This window comes from Tenrec ecaudatus, chromosome 12, assembly GCF_050624435.1.
Source record: "Tenrec ecaudatus isolate mTenEca1 chromosome 12, mTenEca1.hap1, whole genome shotgun sequence".
Taxonomy (NCBI): domain Eukaryota; kingdom Metazoa; phylum Chordata; class Mammalia; order Afrosoricida; family Tenrecidae; genus Tenrec; species Tenrec ecaudatus.
In genome coordinates, this window is record NC_134541.1 from 124,236,026 (window position 1) to 124,263,675 (window position 27,650).

Consider the following 27,650-nt stretch of genomic DNA (forward strand, 5'->3'; position numbering starts at 1 on the left):
TCTCTGTCACTATTTCTACTGACACTGTTCCAGGCCAAGGGCACATAGGTACCAAGACCATTCAGTGGCCACTTTCATCCTTACTTTGCTTAGCCACTGTGTGGCACTCCGGACACTGCCCAAATCTTTCTCTAGAGCCCACTCAGATTTCTCATTTCTCCGAGCTGGATCCAGTCTTCCGGTCAACTTCATTCTCTGCCCATCACTTAAACATGCATCAGGCCCAGCTGTCTTTTCCTCTCATTTCACTCTGAAATGACTCATATCCCCCAGGGCTTCGACTAAACATATTCTGAAGACTCTCAAAATCTCTCATCCTAAAACATCTGGGTCATTCTCCCTCAAAAATCTACCGTTGCTTCCGTGAATTACCCTACCGGCTCTCAGCATCGGTGTTTGCTCACTCCATCTGGCCGTGGCCGCCCTGCTCGCGCCACCCCACACACCGATTGTGTTGAACTAAGTGCTGCTACTTGAACCTCGAACCTGGCCTCCTCCTCACAATCCCACCTTCACCTTTCTGTCAGCCACGCTGCTCTGCCCACCCCCCTGGTTACACTCTGTCCACCCCCCTGGTTATACTCTATCCCCTGGGTTACACTATCCACCCCCTTGGGTTACACTCTGCCCACCCCCGCTGGTTACACTCTATCTACCCTGCTGGGTTACACTCTGCCCACCCCCCTGGTTACACTCTATCCACCCTGCTGCATTACACTCTGCCCACCCCCCTGGTTACACTCGAGGAGTCTCCCGAGCCTCACTGACAATGGTGCTGCTACAAGTGCTATGGTACTTGCTCCTCACCCAACATAGAGCTCACTGTAACTCCTGAAACACTGCTCTTTCAACTATGCTGGTCTCTCTCCCACTAGACTATAAGTTACTACAGGATGAAGACAATGATTTCAGTTCTTTTTGTATACATGATTCAGAACCTGGCATATAAGATGATCATAGAAGCTTTCGAAATTATTTTGTTCTTAAGACATTTAATATTACAACATAGATGGAACTTGAAAACACACTAAGTAAAAGACACTAGGCATAAAAAGGCCACACACCACTTATATTATATTCATTATATGAATCCATTTCCACAAAATGTCCAGAAAAGGCAAATCCATCGATATAGAAGGTAAACTGGTATTTTGTTTATCAGGGATTGGTCCAGGAGTAGCTGCTAAGGGTACAGTGGTTCTTTTGGGGGGAGGGGGGGTGGAAGCACTCTGGGATGTGTTGTTGTTGTTAGGTGCCATCAAGTCGTTCCCGTTCATACGGACCCCACATACAATGGAAAACAGGCCCTGGTCCTGCACCAACCTCACAGCTGTAATGTCTGATCCCTCGGTGGCAGCCATCCTAGCAGCTCGTCTCATTGAGGGTCACCTCATCTTTGCTGATCCTCCACTTTCTCAAGCACAATAGTCTTCTCTGGGTGCTGGTCCCGCTCTCTTCAGAGATGTTCCGATGATAATTCTTTCAAGGAAATGTGCTCATTCTTCTGGTAGTCAATATTCTCTGCTAATGTCCCAACTCTAAGACATCAGCTCTGCTCCACTCTTCCTTATTCGTTGTCCAGCTTTTGTCTGCATTGAGGTGACTGGAAGCGCCATGACTTGGGTCAGACACACCTTGGTTCTCAGTCTTTGCTCTTTAACCAAGGTCTTCGATCTTTAATGCTGTATAGAGTCGTTTGCAGCATATCTGCCCAATACAAGACATTGTTTGACTTCTTGGCTGTTGCTTCCATGAACATTGATTACAGATGCTAGCAAGATGGCATCCTTGACAGCATCAATCTTCTCTTCATTTATCACGATGTTACTTGTCCGGCTGTGTTTTTGTTTTCCTCATATGGAAGTGTGGGCTCATCCTGAAGGACGCGGTCGCTGATCTATCACAAGCCCAGGTCGTGTCATCTGCATGTATGCAGAAGGTTGTTCAGGAGACGCTCCGATCTTGATGCTGCACTCCTCACTCTATAGTTCTGCTTCTTGGATTATTTTCTCAGCCAATAGTGGCAATGCTCGAATAACTGCATGACTATATTAAAAATCACTGAATGGCTACACTTTAAATTTGTGAATTTTATGGTATATGAATTATCTCTCAATTTAAAAATGTTTGGTATGCTACTATGCACAGTAAAAACAGTTCTAACTAGATACGTAACATCCAGTTACAATAAATGTTCTTTGGATGAATGAATGGATGCTCTGAAGTTTGGATTTCTCGGGGAGGGGGGGGATTTAGGAATAATGAGGATAAATAACAATTTTATTTCTGATCTCACATTCATTCAACCAACTTTAGGTGCTTACTACCTGCCAGGAATTGAACTAGATATACAAAAAGGGATTCCCAGACATTCAAGAAGATAGATGTAGGGGTAAGGGAGATGGCTGTGGGGGAGATGGAGAGAAACGTTTTTGTTTTTTTCACCACAACATTCCTTCCAGTAAGAGCCAAGGCCCTAGCTCCTGGTGAGCACCAGCCGCCCTAACTAGCGTGCTCTCAGGGCCCACACTTCCTGCCTTACTTTGTGGTTTGCTTTCTCTTCATTCTCACCCTGCACACACTGTCATGAGACACTTACAAAACAGAAGGGGTAAAGGGAAAAATACGAGTACAACTCAGTACAAAAAGGACTGATTCCACACCTTGTCTCACTTCCCTGTTATTCTTCCTTAACGCCTACTGCTGAGACTCAAATGACTGTAAGTGTGTCACACCCACCTTCTTAGAATGCAGTATCAGACATTTCAAACACACTCCCATGACCCACTCTAAACCTCACTGAATAACTCTCACAAGACCCAGCGGATGGAAAACGCCAAGGAAAGGAAGTCACATTTTTGAGGTCCTATGAAGTATTAAGAGGCAGCTAGGTGCTGGGCAAGTAGAACTTAGTGGTGTCTCCTTTGATGCTCGGTTTGCAGGGAGAGCTGAAACAACTGCTCAGACTTTCCGGGTGCCCGCACGCAGTCTCCCTCCAGGCTTGCCAGCACCCAGCCACTCACCTGTCAGCAGCCCAAGCACGGTCTGCACCTGCTCCAGCAACAACTTCCGCAGCTCTTCCTTCCGAGCCACACTGAGGTCTTCCCGGGGGCAAGCCAGCTCTTCCGAAGTTGTCTTCAGCATGATCAGCCCGAGAGGAGTTGTCACCGGGGACTGGATCAGCTGCCGGGGAAAAGCAAGTTCTGAGCAGCGCCTCTGACTAAGAAGGTTACAGAGAGGTCCAAGAGAGGGCTGACTGAGATGTGGGGTGCTGGGTGCTCAATCTTACGTGACCGGGTGCACAGAGCAACCTTGAGAAACATGACCTCAGAGTACAAAATAGATTCTCATCTTAAAGACAAAAGTCTAATACCATGAATAGCATGATGCTGCTGCTGACATAAGCACATAATTCTTATACATGTCCAGATTCCCAATAGTCTGTGCCCTGGCTAATACGCCAGTGATTAAAATACATGTAAATCCATCTGTTCTCTTCGATTTTACTCAGGTGTCAGATGAATTTTATATATCTGAATCTTTTCATTCTAAACAGTGCAAACCTCAAAACAGCTCAAGATACAGATACAGCAGAGCAGAAATATGCAAACACACTTTAAATCGGGAATATGACTGTAATTTTGAAAGTATCTACACGACGTTACTTTTCTGCAAATTATGCTATCTTTCAACTACCTGAAACCATACTGAGAAAATCCCAATAGATGAGAGACAAAAAGTAACAGTATGCCTCCAATAGCCTAGGATTTACATTTAGTTTTCTAATCAATTTTTGCAAAATTTAAAGAAATACTATTACACCTATTTTCTTTAGCCTCCTAGAAAGGTAAAAGGAGCCCCACTGTTACACGTTAGGCACAGTCAGTAGTTTGAAAACACCAGCAGCTTCCGTGGGGAAAAGAATGGGCTTTCTACGCCCGTACAAAGTGAAGCGTCTCGGAAACCCAGCGGGGATCACTGCGAGTCAGCACTGACTGGTGGCGTGAGTTTGGTGCTTTGGGAGCATGGTAAAGGAAGGGTGGCGCAAGTCACCTTCTGTCACGTCTAGTGTGCGCTTCTCAAGGGAGTCAGTATCTACCACCTCACTCACTCAGAGCAAACAGCGGTGCTTTTCTGTGTCCTTTGGTCCCTAACTAGCTAGCCCCAGACACAGGTCCAACAGAGCAGATCTCAAGAAACCAGAGAACGGTGAACAGAACAGAGGTGACGTGTGTATGTGTGAGATGAGGGGCAGAGATCAGTTTCAACTTCAACTACTTCCTTCTCCAGTGACGTAGATGAGAGAGCCACAAGTATGCTTCTGGGCCCTAATCTACACCGCTCTGCCTAGTACGGCGGTCACCAGAATACAGCCTGGATGCCCAGTGTATGTCAGAAGTCGGTTTAAAAAGTGAATCAACGAAAACCGAAGCCCAGGCTGCAAACAGGCCATCACCCTGCAAAAAACTCTTTAGATCGTTTAATCAAAGGACTAAATTTGAGCCCAGAACTGGTTTGGTCTTACTGTCCCATACTTGATGCAAGGTCTAGTTAATCACCAGGAATGCTAGTAACCAAGCACCAACCAGTCTTGGCATGGCTTACATGCCAGGCCACTTTCATGGATAAATCAGAAAGAGAGGAGGTTGCCATTGGAAAGCACATTAAAGATCACTTAGTTCAATCTTTTCATTTCCCAAAGGAGGAAGTGGAAGCTCAAACAGGTAACAGGAGGTACTGAAACCCAGAGGATTTGTGTCAAGGCCAGAACCCAAGTACGCGGACTCCAAACACCCCGTCTGATGCGCCCTCCACTATGGGGTGGCTCCAGTTACAAAGGAGGGAAAGGAGGCTGTGGGGGAGAGCAGAGGACCACCAGCCTTCTCAAACCTCCATGTGCACCTCATCCAAAAGCACTCTTCCAAATTCCCACTTGTTCTTCAATTCTTCCAGTTGTGGACTAGCATTTGCTATTAATATCCTCTGCCTACAGCAGCACACTTCCCCGAGGAACTCGGTGACTCGCTCCCTCACAGGCAAAATTCCGCTCAAGTCTGCTCCTCTGGAAAGCCTTCCCTGACCAGCCCCATCCCACCTAACAGCGACTGGCGTTCTCGTTCTTTGTATCCTCTTAACACTTTTCACTACTGGAAGTATCTGTTTTCTTATTGTACCTCATGGACAACACTTCTAGAAGGGAAAGCTGCATTTTGTTCATCACTGTATCCCTACCAAGTGCTTTCTTAGTACCTGGTTGATGCTCAGCAAATCGTTGACTGAACAACTTGCAGAAATCCTGCAAGACTCTAGATAAATGTATCGCTGTGACAACCAAGACTGCATAAAGGACTGTGCTGACTTTGAGCGGCAATCCGAGAGCTGTGCTGTGGACACAGATGTTGCGGGGGGGGGGGGGTATTTCGAGGCTCTTTACTGCGTGCATACATTCGGTAGTTGTGCCCTCTTGTTCAATCGACCCGGGCATCATTACATAATGCTCTTTATTGTCGCTTGTGTTTTCTACCTTCAAGTTTACTTTGTGGGAAATTAGTGAGGTCGCTCCTGTTCTTTTCTGTCATTTGACTTTTTTCTTCATCCTTTGACTTTTGTCTTTCTAAGCTCTCTCTCAGAGAGAATATACTGATGGGTCTTACTTTTATACTTACATGTCTATCTATGCTACTATGAATGCATCTGAGTGTTTAATATTTATTAACTTCATTTTTATATTCCATAATTTGAATTTTTCCATAACTACCCAAGTCTGCCTCTTCTGGTGTGAAACGTGTGTGTGTTTCTTTTTATAATAATGATCCCATACAGTATCTGTCTTTGTAGAATTGGTTATTTTCTCAGCCTATCTTTAATGTCTTGAGATACTGGCAGTTTCTCCCCCCCCCCACTTTTTATTTATTTTTAATCATTTTATTGGGGGTTCGTACAATTCTTATCACAATCCATACATACATCGTGTCAAGAACATATGTACATTTGTTGCCATCATCAGTCTCAAAACATTTGCCTTCTACTGGAGCCCTTATTATCTGCTGCTCATTTTCCCCCTCCCTCCCCACTGCCCCCTACCTCACGAACCCTTCATCATTCATAAATTATTATTATTTTGTCATATATTACACTGTCCGACCTCTCCCCCTGCCTTCTTCTCTGCTGTCCCTCCCCCAGGGAGGAGACTATATGTAAGATTCTTGTAAGCAGTTCCCGCTTTCTACCCCGCATTCTCTCCACCCTCCAGGCATCGCCACTCTCACCACTGGTCCTGGAGGAGTCATCTGTCCTGGATTCCCTGTGTTTCCAGTTGCTAACTGTACCAGTGTACATCCTCTGGTCTAGCCAGATTTGTAAGGTAAAATTGGGATCATGATACAGGGGGAGGGGAGTATTTAAGAATTAGAGGAAAGTTATGTTTCATCATTGCTGCCCTGCACCCTGCCTGGTTCATCTCCTCCCCACAACCCCTCAGCAAGGGGTGTCCGGTTGGCTAGCACTGGGCTTTGAGTCTCCACTCTGCACTCACCCACATTTTTAATGATGATTTTTTTGTTCCTTGATGCTTGATACCTGATCCCTTCGACAGCTCGTAGTCACACAGGCCAGTGTGTTTCTTCCATGTGGGCTTTGTTGCTTCTGAGCTAGATAGATGGCCACTTGTTTACCTTCAAGCCTTTAAGACCCCAGACACTTTATCTTTTGATAGCTGGGCACCATCAGCTTTCTTCACATTTGCTTATGCACACGGTTGTCTTCGTTGATTGTACCAGAGAGGTGGGCACCCACTGATATGATTTTTAGTTCTTTGATGTCTGACAACTGGTCCCTTCTGCACCTTGTGGTCAGACAGGCTGATTTGCTTCTTCCAGGTGGACTTTGATACTTCTCAGCTAGAGGGCTGCTTGTTTATGTAGAGATGTTGCCAGTTTCATCGCTCTTCTAAGTATCCAATTATATGCATATACCAAAAATGTTCTTATCCATTCTGCCACCTCCTGCCATTTAAACTTGTTTTCAGCTTCTTGGCCAGCAAGAACACACCATCTCAGGCCAGTCTCCAGATTCTGCTGCCTCCTTTGCTGTGCCACCAATTCTCACCATCATGCACTGTCTCGGGTGTTAGTCTTCTGCCCAGGGACCCAAAGGACCCTGCTCTCAACTCTTTGAGGTGAGGTACCCCACTTTTCAACCTGTTATGGCTCATTTTAAGCCCAGCAGTATGACAAACTGACTAATTCCCCTTTACAATACCAAGCACCTTATTTGAAAGGTCCTACACCCAGAAGGATGCCATGCACCTTATTTACATGATCCTACCCAATATTTGGTGGGAGCTGCAAGACCCCCATTAAAAGAAAGCCCATGTAAGACAACCATTACACCGAAGTCCTATCATTTGATATCATACGTTACACAAATAAAATGTACCTTCTCTACCTACTGCTATACCATATATACTCGAGTATAAACCGACTCGAGTATCAGCCAAGGCACCTGATTTTACCACAAAAATTGCATTAAAAACGTGCTGAAAAACTCACTTATACACAAGTATATATGGTAGTTTTGTAAATGTGCTAATGTTTAAGCAACATGTTTTAAAAAACTGGTAGAGTGGCTTAATGAAATATCTCCTGGGGAAAGAGAACAATTGGCAAACAAATACAGAAGATGTGTTATTTGCATAAAAACACAAAATTATTGTTTGCATAGCAATCTCCCCCACTAAATTATGATCTGGTTGAGGCCTCATCCTTGTACCCCTAACACCTGGCACAGGACCTACCAAGCTTCCAAAAGTTATTCGCTGAACAAAGCTTCACAAGGGGCTCAAAAAAGTGATCAGGTTTCTTTTCTTGCCCTGCATTATAAAGGTGCGTGTCAAGAAGAAAGAATTAAATGAATGAGCTCATTCATCCTACAGACAAAGAAACAATCACTCTACAAACTACATACAAGACACCCATATTTCCTGGGTTTGTTTTCTGCTTCCTTACCTGTAAAATATTAGTAAAAAAGTCATGGTAGAACATTGGCCAATCTTGACGGCCAATATCAACAATCACTTTGCAAAGCTTGTTCCGGATGAAGTAAGGTAAGGTTTTGTGGTGAGCCAAAAGAAGTTTAGGCAGGCAGCTACGGATTTCCATCTTATCCTGAGATGGGACTCCAAGCCACATTTTATTGATCAGATTCTGAAAACAAAAACATAGAAAATGAACCGATTTTTATCCAGTTAGTCATATCAGCTAAATAAACAAGAAACCCTATTTTAAATAACCATTTGACTAATCTGGCAACAAGAATTATAAAATCATTCAAATCCGATGTGTAGAAAACTAATGACTGAGCACGTAAAAAACAAAACAAAAAAATCATTCAAATCCTGTGTTACAACAATTTCATCCCTAGGAATATCTGCCAAATATATAATTTAACAAATACAAAAGGCTGTATGTATAAAAACTTTGGGTTACACATTCTCTTTAATGGCCGCCCCAAGAATGGCAGAATGTTAATTCTCGAAAGTAAGAGAACAGCTTGGTGATAATGGTACAACTAAAATGTGAAATGGCATGAACAATCTCATACAATCCGTTTCATTGTAGAAAAAGAAAAAGATGTGCCCAGATTGGAAGAGAGTTTATTAACAAATGAGGACTTTTGTGGTTGGAATGATAGTATTAGGACTATCAGCTCTCCTCCCAAGATGTTTTTCTCTTTCTCTCTCTTGAACTATAACCGAGAGAGAAATGTTAGTTGCTACCACAAACAACTGCCCTACCTAATAAGCATTACCTCTGAGCCCAGATGCCGAAGCTGGGAAGGTGCCCCAGAACCCCCGCTGTCCCGATAAGAGTGCACATGTGGTAGGAAGTCCCAGAGGTGAGTCTGTGACATGGCAACTGATACGCAATACTTTTCAGAAGAGTAGAAAATGATCTGGCAACTTACCTCAAACACCGTTAAACTGTACATCATTACATAATCATTCCTAGTGCTGGACAGAAAATACAGGCAGAATCTCCAGGCTCCTATTTGCTGGGCAAAGTTATTAAGAAGCTCCTCTGGAAAAGTTAAATAGCAACAAGAGACGCTATGAAAATACATGAAATACATGGAGGGTTATCTTTTTTCCCCAAATCATACTTCTTTCCATATAATGTCAAGGGCTTCAAAACCAACCGCAAAGCCAGGTGCCTCTTCAAGATAGAAAAACAGGTGACACAACACAAGGGAGCTTTAAAAAGTGCCGAGGAAAACCAGGCAAGGATCCAACAAGAATAGAGAACTACAGGCCGCTATCTCTAATGAACATAGATATAAAAATCCTCAACAAAATTTTGGCCAATAGAATACAAAAGTATATAAAAAGAATAATGCATCATGACCAAGTGGGATGCAGGGATGGTTCAACATCTGAAAATCCATCAACATAATCCATCACATTGAGAAGGACAAGGACCACATGATACGATCAACAGACGCAGAAAAAGCATTTAAAAATATTCAACACTCATTCTTAATTAAGCCACTCAAGAAGATAGTGCTAGAAGGAAATTACTTCAATATAATTAAAGCTATATATAGAAATCGAACAGCCAGTGTCACAATTAATGGAGAAAAAAGTCTCAAACATTCTCACTGAAAAAGGGAACCAGACAAGGAGGTCCCTTGTCCCCACTTTCATTCAACATCATGCTAGAGGTCCTAGCTAATAATAAAAGGCAACAGACGGACATCAAAAATATATGTCTGGGGAAAGAAGAAGTGAACTTATCGTTATTTGCATATGATATGATTTTATATATTGAGAACCCCAACGTCTCCACAATAGGAGCTGGAAGTGATAGAGGAATATGGCACAGTGGCAAGATACAGAATGAACAAGAAGTCAATTGGATTGCTATATACATCTGATGGGAGATTACAGAAACAAGACCTCAAGAAGGTAGTATCCTTCACAATAGCAGAGCATAAATTGAAATATCTAGGGATTTATCTAACAACACCAAAAAAACTCCAAAAGAGTTGTACGAGGAAAACTACAGAACATTATTACAAGAAACCAAGAGATCTTCACAAATTAAAAAATGGCCATGCTTGAATCCTACCTAAGGCATTATGTAAGTTGAATGTAATCCCAATACAAAGACCAGAATCATTTTTCAAAGAAATGTAAAAACACCCAAAATGGCAAAAAAAAAAAAAAAACCAAGAAGAAGAATAAAGTGGGTGGGTTTGCATTACCTGACTTTAAACCTTATTATACAGCCACAGCTGTCAAAACAGCATGGCACTGGTATAATGATAGCTACTTGGACCAATGGATAAGAAGCAAAAACACATAAGTAAAAACAATACACAGACAACTAATCCTGGATAAAGATAAATACACTGTGTGCATCAAAAGGCTTCCTCCAGAGAGTCGTAGTGAGAGCCCGCAGACTGGGAAAAGCTATTTAGCAATGACATATCAGACAGAGGTCTTATTGGGAAAGGAAGTGGGGTGTCAACAAAGCCAGGAACAAGGGAACAACAAGTGATCTAAAACCAATGGCAAGGAGGGCATAGGATGCCTAGTGGGGCTTGATCATGGGCTGCGTAGCCGAGAGGAATGACTGAAACCCAAATGATAGCTGAATATGATAGTGGGGCAAGAGCAAAGTAAAAGGAAATAGAGGAAAGAACTAGGAGGCAAAGGACATTTATAGAGGTCTAAATACAGGCATGTACGTATGTAATTATATTTATATATAACAATAGGGAAATAGATCTACGTACATATGTTTACAAGTACATATGTTTACAAGTAGCAGTGGACCTTGGGCCTCCACTCAAATACTCCCTCAACACAAGAACTTTGGTCTAATAACCCAGCATTCTGGGTGATACTCACCTTCCCAACACAATCACTAAAGACAAAATGGGTGCATAAGCAAATGTGAAGAAAGCTGATGGTGCCTGGCTATCAAAAGATCTAGCATCTGGGGTCTTAAAGGCTTGAAGATAACAAGGGGCCATCTAGCTTAGAAGCAACAAAGCCAACGTGGAAGAAGTACATCAGTCTGTGTACATCATAAGGTGTTGATGGAATTAGGTATCAGGCATCAAACAGACCTCATCAAAAAATCTTGTCAATTGGAATGAGGGGGGGATTATGGAGTGGAGACGCAAAGCCCATGTGTAGACACTTGGACATCCCCTTACAGAAGGGTCACAAGGAAGAGAGGATTCAGTCAGGGTGCAGTATAGCACCAGTGAAACATAAAACTTTCCTCTAATTCTTTAATGCTTCCTCCACCCACCACCCCTCACACCTGCCTCTATCATGACCCAAGTTCTACCTCACAAATCCGGCTAGAACAGAGAATGTACACCAGTACAGATAACAGCTCAGATGGAACACAGGGAATCCAGGACAGATTAACCCCTCAGGACCAATAATGAGAGTAGCAATACCAGGAGGGTAATGGGAAGGTGGGGGAAGAAAGGAGGAACCAATCACAATGATCTACATATAACCCCCTCCCAGGTAAACAGGCAACAGAAGAGTGGGTGAAGGGAGACAGTGGTCAGTGTAAGACATGACATATATATATATATATATATATATATATATATATCTCAAGGGTTAATGAGGGAAGGTGGGAGAGGGGGAGAATGAGCTGATGCCAAGGGCTCAAGTAGAAAGAAAATGTTTTGAGGGTGATGGCAACTATGTACAAAGGTGCTTGACACAAAGGATGGATGTATGGATTGTGATAAAAGCTGTAGGGGCGTGTCGGCCAATGGAGATCCCCTCATAGAGGGGTTTAGGAGAGGGGATGGGTTAATTAGGGTGCGAGGTAGTACCGATGAAGAACACAGCTTTCCCCCAGATCCTGGATGCTTCCTCCCCCCAACTACCATGATCCGAATTCTACCTTGCAGGGCTGGATAGGGCAGAGGTTGTACACTGGTGCATATGAGGGCTGGAGGCACAGGGAATCCAGGGTGGATGATACCTTCAGGACCAAGGGTGTGAGGGGCGATGCTGGGAGAGTGAAGGGTGAGTGGGTTGGAAAGGGGGAACTGATTACAAGGATCCACATGTGACCTCTTCCCTGGGAGAGGGACAGCAGAGAAGGGGGGAAGGGAGACTCCGGATAGGGCAAGATATGACAAAATAACGATGTATAAATTACCAAGGGCACATGAGGGAGGGGGGAAAGGGGAGGGAGGGGAAAAAAAAAGACCTGATGCAAGGGGCTTAAGTGGAGAGCAAATGCCTTGAGAATGATTGGGGCAGGGAATGTATGGATGTGCTTTATACAATTGATGTATGTATATGTATGGATTATGATAAGAGTTGTATGAGTCCCTAACAAAATGTAAAAAAAGAAAAGAGGAGAAAAAAATGATTAGGGCAAAGACTGTACAGATGTGCTTTATACAATTGATGTATGTATATGTATGAACTGTGATAAGAATTGTATGAGCCCCAATAAATTGTTTTTAAAAAAAAGCTGTAGGGGCTCCCAATAAAATTATTTTTAAAAAATAAGAAGAAAAAAACCGACTAGCCCACTGAGGAGGTAGGCAAAAGACTTACACAGAAGATTGACAAAGGAAGAAACCCAAATGGCCAATAAACATGAGAAAATGTTCCTTATCATTAACCATCTGGGAAATGAAAATCAAAACAACTATGAGATATCAGCTAACACCCACAAGGAAAGCCCAATTAAAACAGAAAACAACTATGTTGGAGTGGGTGTGGTGAGACAGGAACTCTCATTCATTGCTGGTGGTTTTGTAGATATACACAGCCACCCTAGAAAGCAATTTGACAATACCTAAAACAGATGGAAATCGAGCTGCCTTACAACCCAGCAAATACATAAAAGAAAAATGAAACAGGCCACGACCAGACATCGCACTTCAATGTGCATCACTGTGCAGTTCACAATCACAAAGAATTGTAAACAGCCTAAATTTCCATCAACAGACAAATGGATTAAAAAACCCTGGTACCTACACACAATGAAGTACCACGCATCCCTAAAAAAGTGATGAAACAATGAAATGAAACATCTCGTGGGAAGAGCTGGAGGATATTATGCTGAGTGAAATTAACCAAGCGCAAAAGGCCAAGTACAACATGAGACCACTGAGGTAAGTTCAAAAATATGAAAGGGCATAGGGTAAAATGTATATATTGCACAGTTCCCAGGCTGAGGACCTGTCAAGAGCCAGGTCAAACACCATGATGCATATGTCATTAAAAAAATTTTTAAAGATGCAGATAGCACCTATGTGGAAAGACATCTTCCACCCCCACCCCATGTGCCTTTACAGTCCACAGAGGGGAGTGGGAAGAAAAAAGATGGAAATGGAAGAACAGGGCACTAATCCACCCAAGGCGGGGCTAGTGTTTACTCTCCACAGAAAAGGGAGAGTAGTGCGCCTTGAGGGAGAAGTTCCTGCTCAGAGCAGCTCATTCAGAAAGGGCTGTAGGGTCGGCCTCAGCATAACGTCCCTTCCCCCTAGACTAGGGCGCTACAGAGGACAGCACTTAAGATACAGTTAGGGGAATGTGGTGGTCTAACCCGCCTGTCCACCCACATGGGACAAGCCAAGAGGGGAGTACAACAGACCAGCAATGGGAGCAAAGACATGGAAGTCCCTGCGGAATCTTGATTGCAGTCTTCTGACCGGAGGTGGCGGGGCCGCGCTTGGCACCTCATCTGAACTGGTTGGGGGATATTCACAAGGGGGCCACCTTTAGACTTTCTAGACATTTCTACAGGCAGAGAAACTTCCTGTGTTAAGAGTTCTCATTTAACACAGTGGGCAGATGAACAGTTGATTAGAAGGCCATTTCATCTTCTTTAAAATGGCAACTACAAGACTAACCTTACAAAGAAAAGAGTGAAAAATGCAAGAGAATTCAAGAAGGCTAACTCTCTTCATTGGGGTTTGGTTTCATTTACCATGCCACAGAGCAACCTCTGTTAAACCAAGGTTAATAGTCCAATGGGAATTGCCGGGCCACACATCAGATCAGTTAGAAATCTTTTAAGTCCGAGTCATTGAGGGTACTGGTCCTTGGTCACCCTGACCTGCTGCAGTGGTCATGAAACACAGGGCACAAAAAGTACAGGAAAAGACAGCAGGCACCAGGGGAGACCCTAGGAAGCCCTGGGGAAAACCAGACACAAAGATGTGCGCTCTTGTCCCAAAGCCACTGCACTGCCAGCAACAACCAAGGCTCAATGCAACAAGGCGGCCTCATTCAAAGTGGCAACAAAAGAAGCTGATGGCCTGTCCTATCATTCCATGTTTCTGAAGTCTTCAGTGAGGTCAAAGATGGGCCCCTGGCTGGAAGTGAGGAATCCTGGGCTCTGTTTAAGACTCTGTTACTAATTCATCAGGTCAGATCCCAAGCAAATCATGGTCCCTCTGATGCTTCAACTTCCTCCACTATTAAAATAGCCAGAATATCTCTTAAGGTTTGGTCTCTGCTACCAGCCCTATCCAATCTCAAGAGCACCAATAACTCACCTTTGGTGGAGAATGGATGGAGTCCTCCTTTCTCCTGAATAGCTAGGAAAGTCTTTAATGAATCCTAAAACCTCAAGAAAGAAGCAAGTAGTTCCAGCCCACACTCTTAAGGACTGATCCAAAGACTAGGTACAAAGAGAACTGAGCTCAGGCACCCCACCATATAGAAACCAGACCCCCAGGGTTGCCCTTAGCCTTCACCAAAATTGGGTCTAGGTATAGCATCTGGTTACTTAAAGCTATTTTAAAATCAGATTCCAATACAAACATGTTCACAAGTTTCTGATTTCATTTCTTGCACACACACAAGCTGAGCTTTCTAAACCAGAGTTCAAAGAAAAACCAAAAACATTTTTAGTGTTAAGTCAAAAACAAAACTTCTGAGAAATCAGAGTGTGAATGGAACATAAAAGGTAAGATACTCAGCCCCTTTGGGTAACATTCTCTCTCTCCTCACCCCCACCCCCATACTCCCTGAGTAACATTCTCTACTGGTCTGTTTACTGGACAAACAAGGGGGATTCAGAGAGTTTAGGGACAAATTCTTTTTACTCCATTTCTTCCATGGACTTTTTGAAGCCCCCATATATAAAGCACTTTGGTGGCACAAAACTAATTAGGGGATCAGTTTGGGAACAGAGGAGGGCGAGACCAAGGGAGTAATGGAGGACACCTAGGGGGTGAGCAGATGAAACTAAGCCAGGCAGTAATCAGCAATTGGGCTCTGCTTGTTTAAAAAGGTTCTGGGGCGCTATGAAGTAAGTGTATTTCCTAAAAGAGGAAGGCAATGGGGACTGTGCAGGAGGCCGTCACAAAGGCATCACAAGGTTTAAAATAAAGCTGATAAGATGCTTAAAAGATTCGGAGGAAAGTGGGCCACAGCCATAGGCCTGCGTACTGGCCGCCCAGAATTCTGAACCGCAGTCCAGCTTTGAACCAGAATCAATTAGTCAAAGCACTCAACTGGCCAACATGATTGAGACAGGGCAAAGGGGAGAGGGACATGGGCCTCTGGGGTTCCAGAAAGGAAGCAGAAGCAACGACAATGTGAAGTCCGTTCAGAGTAGGCACACACCCAAGGGAAGAAATCTTCAGATCTGGACAATGAAAAACACTTTTGTGCTCAAGTTCAGGGGCAAATGAGGATTGGGGAGGGAAAGGGCTGCTGCAGGACCACAGTGCCGCCGGTCTCTTACAGTACGCGTTAATGGATGCTGTTGGTGTAGGTGACAGTAAGGCTTCCAAGCAGGTTCTAGAAGGTAGCTCTCTAGGTACTCGATCATGGTCAAGTACCATTGACACCATGCTCATTTTGATGCTTGTATGATGACTTCTTATTAATAGACCAAGACATCATCTCATAAAGTTTATCAACATTGCCGAAACTAAGAGCAAAAGAGGGGGAGAAGGGGCTCCAAAGGGCACCCTCAAAGCTGGGTCTGCAGACCTCGCCACTAACCAAGAACAGATTCTGAGCAAACAGTTCGACCACCCCCCAAGAGGAAAACAAGCAGGCGTGACCAGTCAAAGCTGCCCAGTGACCAGGTCCTCTCACTGACAATGACAAGTTAGCATGTCACTTACCTATCTCCCTTTTCCTTTCATTGGTCGTGCAGTCATGGAAAAACTCTGTCATCAGACTTTCCAGTGCCCTCAGGGAGGCTTCTTCAGATGCCTAACAAAGAAAATTGGGGAAGAAAAAAAATTAATACATTGACCCTAAATCTCCTGTGTCAGTTCCTTCCAGGTTGCATGCACTCAATAACACTGCAATCTACTTCCTGAATCATCTTGGTTGAATGTTCTTCGAATCCACATTATAAGCCAAAAACTGAGGTGAAGTTCCCACCTGGCTTAAAGCCCAGCTTTACTATTCTCATATGCGAAGGTGCTAACACGCAGTCGCTTTAAACAAATGAAGCTGTTTTTAAACTACGCCCACTCGCCATCGAGTGGATGCTGACTCATGGCAACCCCGTAGGACAGGGTAGAGCTGCCCCTGCGAGTTTCCGAGACTGTAACTCCTTACGGGAGTAGAAAATCCCACCGCTCACCCTCGAAGGGACTTGAAGTTTCTACCTCGAATCTTGCAGTTAGCAGTCCAATGAGTAACCACTACAATACCAGTCAGGGCTCCAGTTACACAAATGAAGGGAGCCAATCAAATTGTGATTCTAAAACATGTTGAAGGCAAATTCAGCGCCCCTGGCCCTGACGGAAGGAGCCCTATGGCACAGTGAGTTAGGCATTGGGGTCTGTTAACCACAGACCTGAGGTTCAAGCCCACCAGCTGCTCCATGGGAGAGAGATGAAGCGCATGCTCCTTTACCAATTCACAGCCTCAGAAACGCTACCGAACAGTTCCTTCCATTCTGCCCTATCAGGTTGCTCTGAGTCGGAATCAACTAAACGACAGTGAGTTTGCTTTTGAGGAGTTGTAGTTGTAGCCCTGTCTGAATAAGCAAAACAGAGAGATTCTCGAAGGTCAGAAGATTATTCCTTCAGAATGTTTGCCCATATGTGACATGAGCCATGTTGTGATTCAGGAGTTGTCGTCAAACTGTTATGTGGATTCTTGGGAGGTTTTTGGTGGTGATCCAAGCAGCAACAGAGAAGAGGCAGATTCAAGCACTTGGTCAAGTCTCAATCTCAAAGGGCAGCAACAGAGAAGATACAGCTGAGCACTAAGCCAAGCAGGGGTTCAAAATCAGGCAGAACATAGAACCCACAAACACATGGAAAGAACCAGACTTCCAGCAGAACTGCTCAGGGCTGAGAGAGGGGAGGGGCACAGGCCCCCAATACTCAGGCTCTCCCGCTTCAAGTGCAGTCTCCAAACCCACTTTCTCCCACTGAGGCAGGGTCATGTCAGTTGCAGCACTGATCCCGAGATGGCCCTTCACAAAACCCATCTTTAAAAAAGCAAGCCCTCTACTCCCTACCCCCCGACCATTTCTGGACCCTCTCTGACACAATCTCCCAAACTATCAAGAGCCAACAGCAGGTCTGACACTTTATCATTCTCTCAGCTCCTTTCTTCCCACCCTTCCCTTCCTCAGAGCCTCTCCATTCTGCCCAGACTGAGATCTGATTATATTTTTTAACCCACAAACAAATGTATTATGCTTCAAATCACAACATAATGGAGGCCTAAACCATGGTAGTTTCTTTTGGCCGGGACCAAGGAATTGAAATTTCTTCTGCCGATTCTGTGACTACACCAGCACTTCTTGGGTGGATACTAATGATAAAGTTTGAGTCCGGCTTGCACAAATCCATCTTACATCAACTAGCACATCCAGCTCAGTGTCACGCACAGGGCCAAGTTCAAGGGCTATCTGGCACGGGTGTCATACTTTCATCACAGAAATAAACTGTGCAGGTACAAATGAGCTTTGATGTGTTGAGTGATGGCTGGGTTAATCTTTGGTGAGTCTGAGGTTTCTCATTTGGGTTTTTTGTGTTTGATAAAAATATTAGCCCTCTATTCTTAGTTCAACCCACTCACCACTCCAGAGGAGAAATGAGGCTTCCCTGCATCTTGGAAACCCTACACAGGGTTGCTGTGAGCTGGAGTTAACTCACAGGCAGTAGATATTCCACTTCCACACCTATGTATACGTTTAAGTGAAAAACAGCCTTGAATTGTAAGCCATGTGTTTTACTTTTTAAAATACACAAGTTTGTCAAATGCAGAAATAAATTGAACATCCGGCTAAATTTGGATGGCAGCTGTTTTTAACCTCTTTCATCAAAGCAACTTCACTGTTCTGACTTTAAATAAATGTTATAAATTTAAATTATATAAATAAAAAGCTGCAGTTGTCTGCTTTATAAATTAAACGTGTACTATTTTATTTGAATAAAGAATTTGCTGTTTTCTGGTTTGTTTTCTAAAACATTTTACTGAGGGCTCTTACAGTTCTTGTAATAATTCATGTATCGATTGTGCACATTTGTACATATGTTGCCATCATTATTTTCTAGACATTTACTTCCAATTGAGCCCTTGGTGTCAGCTCCTCTTGGCCCCCCTCCCCTGCCCTCGTGTTTCTGTTTTTTCTTCTTTTAAGTTAATAGAAAGATTAAGAAGGAAAATTATACCTATTAAAGAAACACTAGCAAAAAATATTCAGAAACATTGAGCTCTCCCAATCCCACCCCCAAGGGGATCAAATAACAGAAACGTGGGTGAAGGGGAGACAGCAGATGGTGTAAGTTATGAGAATAATAATAATAATATATAATTTATCAAGGGTTAACAGGGGGTGGGGAGCTGATACCAAGGGCTCAAGTAGAAAATGTTTTGAAAATGATAATGGCAATATGTACAAGTGTGCTTGATACAAATGATGTATGGGTTATAAGAGCCCCCGATAAAATATTTTTTAAAAAGAGAGGAAATATTGCGTTAAAATCAGCCACCCAAGCCAGAATGGAGTCCTAAAAACTAGGAAAGCACCTTCAACTCATACCTGCTTCACAATTGTTTTTGAGACGTCATTTTAGGCTGTCCTGGGAAAACCTGAGCCCGTCATGCTTAGGCAGTGTGATCCTATCAACTACCGGGTGTATTCCATACTGCTGGGAAGCAGGAGTCCTGGTAGTGTAATGACTATGCATTGGGCCACTACAAGGACAGCAGTTCGAAACCACCAACCAACTCAGCTGGGGAAACACAAAGCTTTCTACTTCTTTAAAGAGTTACAGTATCAGAAACTCCCAGGGGAAGTTCCACCCTGTCCTCTAGGGTCACTATAAGTCAGCCGGCAGCTACTCCATGGCAATGAGTTTGGTTTCACCTATGGCCATTTCTAGCAGATGAGGATCACCTGAAAAACTCAACGTCACTACCTAACCGCCAGCTGTTTGCATCCCAGTAAGAACAGAACCAGGTGTGTGGCTTGTTTAGTATTATAAATGTGAACACCTGCCTCACAAGCTAACACAAGGATCAAGTGAGGTGATCTACGTATCGCTGCTATGGGACCTGTAAAGAATTACATCACTCGTGTCATCGGCACCATTAGTACTGTTTGGTCTTAGAAAAGAGATGTGAAGCAAAACGAGAGAAATGGTCAGGCCTGCTTTGGAACTTGAGGCCCGTGTGCTCAGCCTTAAGGGCTTTATCCTAACAGCTCTAGTGGGACTTTTCCAAGTGGCTCTCAACATGGAACTATGTAAAGACAGGCAGAGCTGAAGAACTGCAGATGGTTGGGGGGTTACCACCATTTGGAAAGAAGGTTGCTGGAAGCTTTGTCAGCTATCTCAAGTAAGTGGTAGGTTAACAAACTGAATTGGTTGCAGAAGCCCCCAGTAAAATGATTTTAAAAAAGAAACTGAATTAATGTAAAGTAGGAAGTGATTGGGATAACTGGAGGGGAACATAAAAACTAAGTGCCGTGGGTGTGGTAGCATGGCTTCAATTCTCAAGTCACTCCAATTTTATCTCCTGCAATGTATTCTAAAGCCCCAGATCTCGAAGAACTAAGGAGAGATAAGATTAATTTAATAATCAATGAGACACCTTTACATCCTCCACCCCACCCCCCAAACTCACTATGAGCCGATTCCGACTCAGAGGGACCGATATCTGGTTTTTGAGACGGTAAATCTTGACAGCCTCAACTCTCTCCCTTAGAGTACCTGGTGGGTTTGAACCACTGACTTAGCAGTCCAACAAACCTCTCCCAGAGCCACTACAGCTCTTTATGCGTGGGTTTAATTGTGTTTAAGGTGCCCTGGTGCATAGTGGTTGCACATTGGGCTGCTAACTGTAAGGTCTGCAGTTCGAAACTACCAGCCGCTCCGCCGGAGAAAGGCCGGACTTTCTACTCCTGTAAAGAGTGACGGTCTCAGAAACCACAGGGATGTTCTACCCTGGACTATAGGGCTGTGTGAGTTGGCATCTACTTGATGGCAGTGAGTTAAAACAAATTTTTTAATTGTGTTGACTAATCTATAATGAACAATTTCATCTGGGCTTGATGTGATAAAACCCTGGTGAAGTCGTTCACCACAGAGCAATAAATAAGCACAATTACGCCCAGCTGTACCTTGCTTACCTTAAGCCCGTACATGCTGGTTTATGCCCCTGCCTTCCCTCCTGACTGGCGTCTGAATGAAGGTTCTGAGGAGGTTCATGCCCTCTTTCCCATCCTGGCTCCTCTCTCAACATCCCCGCTCCTCACTAAACCCACTGGCCTCATTTCTCTGCCCTCTCCTGACTCCCCATGAAAGAGGCCTGGGGGTGGGTGGAAGGGAGGGAGAAATAATGAGGAGTTGATACCAAGGGCTCAAAAAAAAAAAGAGTAAGTGAAAGCCACAAAATGGAAGAAGAGATTTAACACAACCAGCACAAAACTCCTATCGGAGTAAAACAGAACCCCTCAAATCAGCAAGGAGCCTGGGTGGAGCAGCTTGAACTCATTAGCTGTTATTGGGGGGAGGTTGGGGGGGGAGATAAAGTTTCTGCTCCCATAAAGACAATTCTACTCTGACCTACAGGGTTGTTATGAGTTAGAATCAACTCAATGACGGTGAGTTTTTCAACAAATGGCTAAAAAAAATGACAAGTAATTTTTTCCCACAGGCAAATACTTTTTAAAAAGTATTCTAAAAGCATATACAAACTTAAAACCTCATTAAGTCATCAAGGAAATGCAAATTAAAAACAAGACTGTCATTACCAGAATGACTAAAATGAAACAGACAGACAGTAACAAGTGGTGGTAAGACTGTTCAACAAGGAGAATGCACGTGCACTGCCCGTAGAAGTAGATACCGTATATACTCATGTATAGGCCGGGTTTTCAGCACAGTTTTAATGCCGTTTTTGTGGTAAAATTAGGTGCCTCGCTGATACTCGGGTCAGCTTATACTCGAGTATATATGGTAATTCGAATGACCACTTTTGGAAATTCTTGGTAGCTGAATACACTTTGTGACTCTACAAATCCCACCACATGTCCTGGCAGGTGAGTGGGTTAAGCCTTCAAAGGAAAGATCAGACTATCTACTCTTCAAGATTTAGTCTTGGAAATTCTATTTAGGGTTGCTTTAAGTCACAACTGAAGTGTGCGTGTGTGTGCGTGTAAGTGTGTGTGTGCGTGTGTGCAAAATGGAAATTTGTGCATGTATACCAAAGGAAATGCACAGTGCACAGTGCCATTATTCATAATAGCCCCCAAATATCCATCACAAATGGAATAATAGCGGTTTATTCATAAAACAGAATACTATAAAACAAAAATGAATCAGTAATGTTACATGTGACAACGTGGATGAATCTCAATGTTGACTAAAGAAGCCAAACCATCATGTTATCTTATACCACCTTTAACAAGAAATCAGATGTGTGGTGTCATAATCGGACTCGCAGTGATCTTTGAAGAGGAGATATGTGAGGGCACTGCTAATATTCCACCTCTTGACTTGGGTGGTACAAAGAATGGAAGCTTTACCTTATGATTTGTGTGGTTGCCTGTAAAAATATTTACATTTCAACTCAAAAAACAATGTGACATTAGTTGTGTACAGTCAGTTGTGTTTTCGGCTAGGAGCCGTCTGGGGATCTATAGCAAGCCTGCAGAGAACAGTCTAAGGAAGCATACTGTCCCTGGATTACTAGGGGACCATAACCCATTTCTCTTCAGAGCTGCCAGGATGGCAACACAGGGCATTACAAAACCCCATAAGCCCATATTTCTCCCAAAGAGTTACTTGGCTCACCTCAATAGCAAATGGCCTATTAACTTAAAACGAAAATCCTTGGGCAGAATGATGAATTAAGCTTGGCTCAAAAATATACTCCTGGGGAGCTATATATCAGAGCTTCAATCCTGAGCACTATGTTTGTGAGTGCCTACAATTCACAGTAAGAGTCCTAAAGTCCATTTTAAGTCTCCACACAGATTCAGCCTCCGGTGAGTTCTGACCAGTGACAAGCAAAGTAAAAAGTTCTAAGTAGCTACTGTGGCTTCCCTTGCCAGCCCAAGGAGAGGCAACCTTTCCCTCAAGAACCGGCTGTGCCCCTCATAAAATTAAAGTCCGATGGTTATGAGGAATATATGCCCCTACCAAGGTGGGCAGAGGACCCTGAACCAATCTTGTGAAATTTTCTACTCTGCCTATCCCAATCATGGTCTCTTTCCCAATTCTGTAGTCCCACCTGCAGCTGTGAGGACTTGATCTGCAAGTGTCCTTAGTGTCTCGTGCCTTGTATAAACAGCTGGGACAGGGTAGAACTGCCCCTGTGGGTGTCCAAGACTGTAACTCTTCAAAGGAGTAAGAAGCCTCATCTTTCTCCCACAGACCAGCTGGCAGTTGTGAACTGCTGACTTTGGAGTTAGGAGACCAACTTGTAATCCACTACTATTATGCAACTTGGAAATCATTATGGCCTCATGCTGATGGTCTCCCTTATCCAAAAGATTGTATCTTGTTTTTGTTCTGTTAAAGACTTAATAAATGGGTCTCTAAAAAATCATATTTAAATTTGGAGGTCTCTCGTGTAGTTGGAAGGATTCCAAACTCGTCTTTCCTGGTAACATCTCCCAGAGATCAAGAGTTGGTGCCAGCGAAAGTGCTATTTTGCCCACCACATTCCATAGAGCCAGGGGAACCCAAGGAGGTGAGTGCTTTTAGATTTAGGACTCCATGGTCTGGGCCTTTCAAGACAATATTAAGTCTTATTCGGTATTGTTGAATTTTCTTGTTTGAGATTTCTTCCCTTTGTTCTTTTTGCTTTCTTGCAGAGAAATGGTCCCAAGTACTGGTTATGGAAGTCTGGTTGTTGTGAAGAGTTGGAAAATAGTGCTCATTTCAGCATTAAATGAGGTAATTCTATTTTCAGTGAGAACTGAGTCACTTTGTTTATGTGAATCCTGGTGAAGGGTGCTACAAAAAAAAAAACTAAACTCACGGCCGTTGAGACAATGCTGACTCACCGTTTCGCTACAGGACAGGGTGCCACGCCTCCGGTGGTTTCTGAGACTGTAAGTCCTTACAGGAACATAAAGCCTCCTCTTTCAACCAAGGAAAGGCTTTTGGTTTCAACCTGCTGGGCATTCAGTTAACAGCCCAACATATAAAAAGGACTTCTTCAGGGACGCTACAAGGAATAAAATTCTTTTGACCAAAATTCTGAAAATCTGAAGAACCACTTCAGTGTAATTGTTGCCATCCATCTTTGTGTGCGCCTTTGGGGTGGGATGGCCAGATCCTAACGGAAATGCACACGAGGGTTTCAAGACCTTTTAGGTCATTTACTGTTGTTGAACTGAGTTACCAATATTTGTCCTAATTTGAAGCTCATTTGCACTTTCAGAGAAAAGTTGTATATAGTCTGATAATGTGGGAGTTTTTTTTCACTTAAAAATTATGAGACTCAAAGCCTACATGTAAATGCAGAGCTATAAAGATAATCTATGAGACAATAAGGACAAATGTAAGGCCCTATGGCAAGGTATAGATAGACTCCACTATCAAGTATAACCAAGGAAACACAGTAGATCACTGGGATCTACTAGAAATAAAAAAAACACTTATGTGCATCAAGAGTAAAATGAGAACCCACAGGGCGGGGAGAATTTTGGACAAGGTCATAATGGCTAAGGGACTACTCTCTCTCAAATCTATAGAAAACTACTTCAATAAGAAAAAGACGAACCACCTAATTAAAAACGGGGCAGAGGAACAGACAATTCACCAAAGAAGGCATTCAAACAAGCATATGAAGAAATGCTCATGGTCACTAGTCATCTGGGAGATGCACATCAAAACCACCCGAACACTGACAGGCAAGCACAGTAACAGCAAATCACATATGCTGAAGAGACTGCAGAAAGACTAAAACCCTTAAAAACTGCTACTATAATGTATCTCACTGTAATCCCACTATAAATATGCACAATGACTGTGGAACACGATATGTTGTATCTCAAAGAACGATGAATAGAAATTCCAGACAATCCAGTAATCCTCCTGCTGAGTGTGCACTGTAAAGAAATGAGTCAAAACCGGGTAAAGAATGAGTAAAGAAACTAGTATGTACAAACAATGGAATACTAGGCATCACTAAAAAAAAAAAGCCCTTGTTTTTTAGCACCTGACGTGAATATGTTAGGAAGCAAGATAGGGGGATTGCTCCTCTCCAAGCCCAGGGGCCCCTACAGGAGAGGAGGTTGGAAGCCCATAAAGGCTAAAAGGCTTGTACCAATTCAGGCCCCAGGCCAGGAGGGGAGCGGTACACCTGAGCGGGTGGTATACCTGGATTGGCCCAATCTAGGCCAGGTGGTCTTAATTCAGCCAATATGGTCAACCAGTACCATCAACCATGCCTCTCGATGGAAGGCCCTAAAAGGCTGGAACCTGGAGACCACCGCTTTCTCTCCTGCTGCTCCTCATCCTCCTGCTAGGCCATGTGCGGTCTCCGCGTGTGGGGTGCAGTTCTGTGTTCAGTTAACTGTAAACTCTGAAACTTCTTCTGTTCTTCACAAACCAGGCTTCGACGTGAATTCTTTTTCACACGAAGCCAAGAACTGAGGTACTACTTCCCACCCGAGACATTTAACAAATGGACATGGAGAACATCATAATGAGTGAAATTAGTCACTCACAGCCTGTGTGATTGTGAGGTGCTCATGGGATCAGGTATCAAGCACCCAAGACCCAGAACAAAACCACACCCAAGGTGAATGGAGATGGGGCATGGAGTAGAGACCTCTGCAACAATTGGACATCCCCTCACAGAGGGGTCACAGGGAAGAGATGAGCCAATCAGGGTGCAGGATAGCACAGAGGAAACACAGAACTTTCCTCTAGCTCTTTGGTGCTTCCTTCCCCTCACTATCATGACTACAATTCTACCTTACAAATCGGATTAGACCAGAGCATGCACACTGCTACAGGTAAGAGCCTGCAAGACAGGAATCCAGGACAGATAAACCCCTCAGGGCCAACAATGAGATACCAGTAGGATTAGAGGATGGTAGGGAGAAAGGAGGATTCGATCCTGAGGATCAATCTAGAACCCCCTCCCAGGGGGACTAGTAATGGAAAAGTGGGTAAGGAGTGATGGAGGATGATATAAGAGATGGAAATAGTAATCTATAACTTATCAAGGACTCATGAAGAAGAGTGTGCTGGGAGGGAGGGGGAAGAAATAGGGAGCTGATATCAGGGGCTCAAGTGAGAAGAGAATGCTTTGAAAATGATGGCGGCAAATGTGCAAATGTGCTTGACACACTGGATGGATGGATGGATGGATGGATGGATGGATGGATGGATGGATGGATGGATGGATGGATGGATGGTGGTAAGAGCCTCCGATAAAAGTTTTTTTTAATTAAAAAATAAAGACTAAACTTTGGGGGGGGGAATTAGTCAATCACAAAACAGCAAATACTTTGCAAGACCAATCACTGTTGGAAGGGAAAAAAAGAACAAGACTTTCATACTGAAGGGAAAAGACGTTAGAGCAGCTGTTTTCAACCTGTGGGCCTTGACCCCTTTTTTTGGGGGGGGGGGGTGTCACACGACCTTTTTATAACAGTAGCAAAATTAGTTATGAAGTTAGTAATGAAAATAATCTTATGGTTGGGGGGGGTCACCACCACATGAGGAACTGTATGAAAGGGTCAAGGCATGAGGAAGGTGGAGAAGTACTGCTTTACAGGTTGCCAGGTCAAAGAAGACAAGGAAGGGGAGATAGAACAACAGGCTCGAGTGCCAGACAGGCAGTAACTTGGTTGTAATGAAAGACAGTCGGCAAAAGGGAGAAGAGAAAACCAGGAGTTTAAAATGTTGAACACAAACTTGATAACCTAAAATGTAAACCCTCACCTAATTTGCAATTAAAAATTGAAAATATACTTTAAAATGGAAAGAGATAGTGGACCACCTGGTCGCCCAAGCCCCACCCGCAAACAACATTCCTGCTCAGAGCAGCCAATGCAGAGAAGACCGTAGAGCTGGCCCCACCATGAGCCACAAGGACCCTTCACTGACCCCCAGCACACTCCAGGGGACAGCACTGGAGACACGGGGTGAGAACTGTGCCTTTCTTCTTTCCCCCATGTCATGTCTACCTATAGAAGATAGGAGAAACAATCCCGAGGAGATGGTTAGGGGACATGGGAGAAGGGGAGGCGGAGACAAGGAGGGGAGGGGTCAACAAACCCAGCAACAAGGGAACAAGTTATCTATAATCAATGACGAAGAGGGTACAGAATGCCTGTTGGGGGTTGATCAAGTGCAATGTAGTCAAGAGGAATTACTAAGAGTCGAATGATGGTTGAGCGTGATAGTGGGACAGGAGGAAAGTAAAAGGAAATAGAGGAAAGAACTAGGAGGCAAATGGCATTTATAGAAATATAAATATAGGCACATACATATGCAAATATATTTATATATAACAATATGTACATATATTTATGTTTAAGTATTAAGGTAGCAGATGCACATTGGGCCTACACTCAAGTACTCCCTCAATATAAGAACACTTTGTTCCAATAATCTGGCATTCTGTGATGCTCACCTTCCCAACATGAGCTGAAGAGAAAATGAGTGCATAAGCAAATGTGATGAAGAAAGCCGATGGTGCTCGGTTATTAAAAGATACGATATCTGGGGTCTTGAAGTTAAACAAGGAGCCATCTAACAGGGAAGCAACAAAGCCCACATGGAAGAATCAAACCAGCCTGTGTGATCATGAGGTGTCGATAGGATCAGGTATAAGGCATCAGAAGACCCAAAACAATCATATCCATGCAAACGAGGGTTAGAGTGGAAACTCAAAGCCCATCTGCAGACAAATGGACATCCCCTCAGAGAAGGTCACAAGTAAGGGACCAGTCAGTCAGGGTGTAGTAGAGCACCAAAGAAACACACAACGTTCCTCCAGTTCAGTGGTTGTCAACCTTCCTAATGTCACAACCCTTTAATACAGTTCCTCATGTTGTGGTGACCCCACCATAAAATTTATTTTCGTTGCTACTTCATAACTGTCATTTTGCTACTGTTATGAATCGGAGGACCCCTGTGAAAAGGTCGTTTGACATCCCCCCCAAAGGGTCGCGACCCACAGTTGCGAA

The 27,650-nt window shown here is 43.7% G+C and overlaps 1 protein-coding gene across 1 annotated transcript in view; it reads right to left on the reverse strand.

Moving 5' to 3' along the window:
• The window catches only part of XPO6 (exportin 6), a 118,091-nt gene that overhangs the window by 55,181 nt on the left and 35,260 nt on the right, over positions 1 to 27,650 (reverse strand). The window contains exons 2-5 of the mRNA XM_075564656.1: positions 16,141 to 16,231; positions 8,965 to 9,077; positions 8,007 to 8,204; positions 3,024 to 3,183 (exon numbers count right to left, since the gene is read on the reverse strand). Coding sequence (XP_075420771.1) covers positions 3,024 to 3,183; positions 8,007 to 8,204; positions 8,965 to 9,077; positions 16,141 to 16,231 — 562 coding nt within the window. The remainder of the gene's footprint in view (positions 1 to 3,023; positions 3,184 to 8,006; positions 8,205 to 8,964; positions 9,078 to 16,140; positions 16,232 to 27,650) is intronic.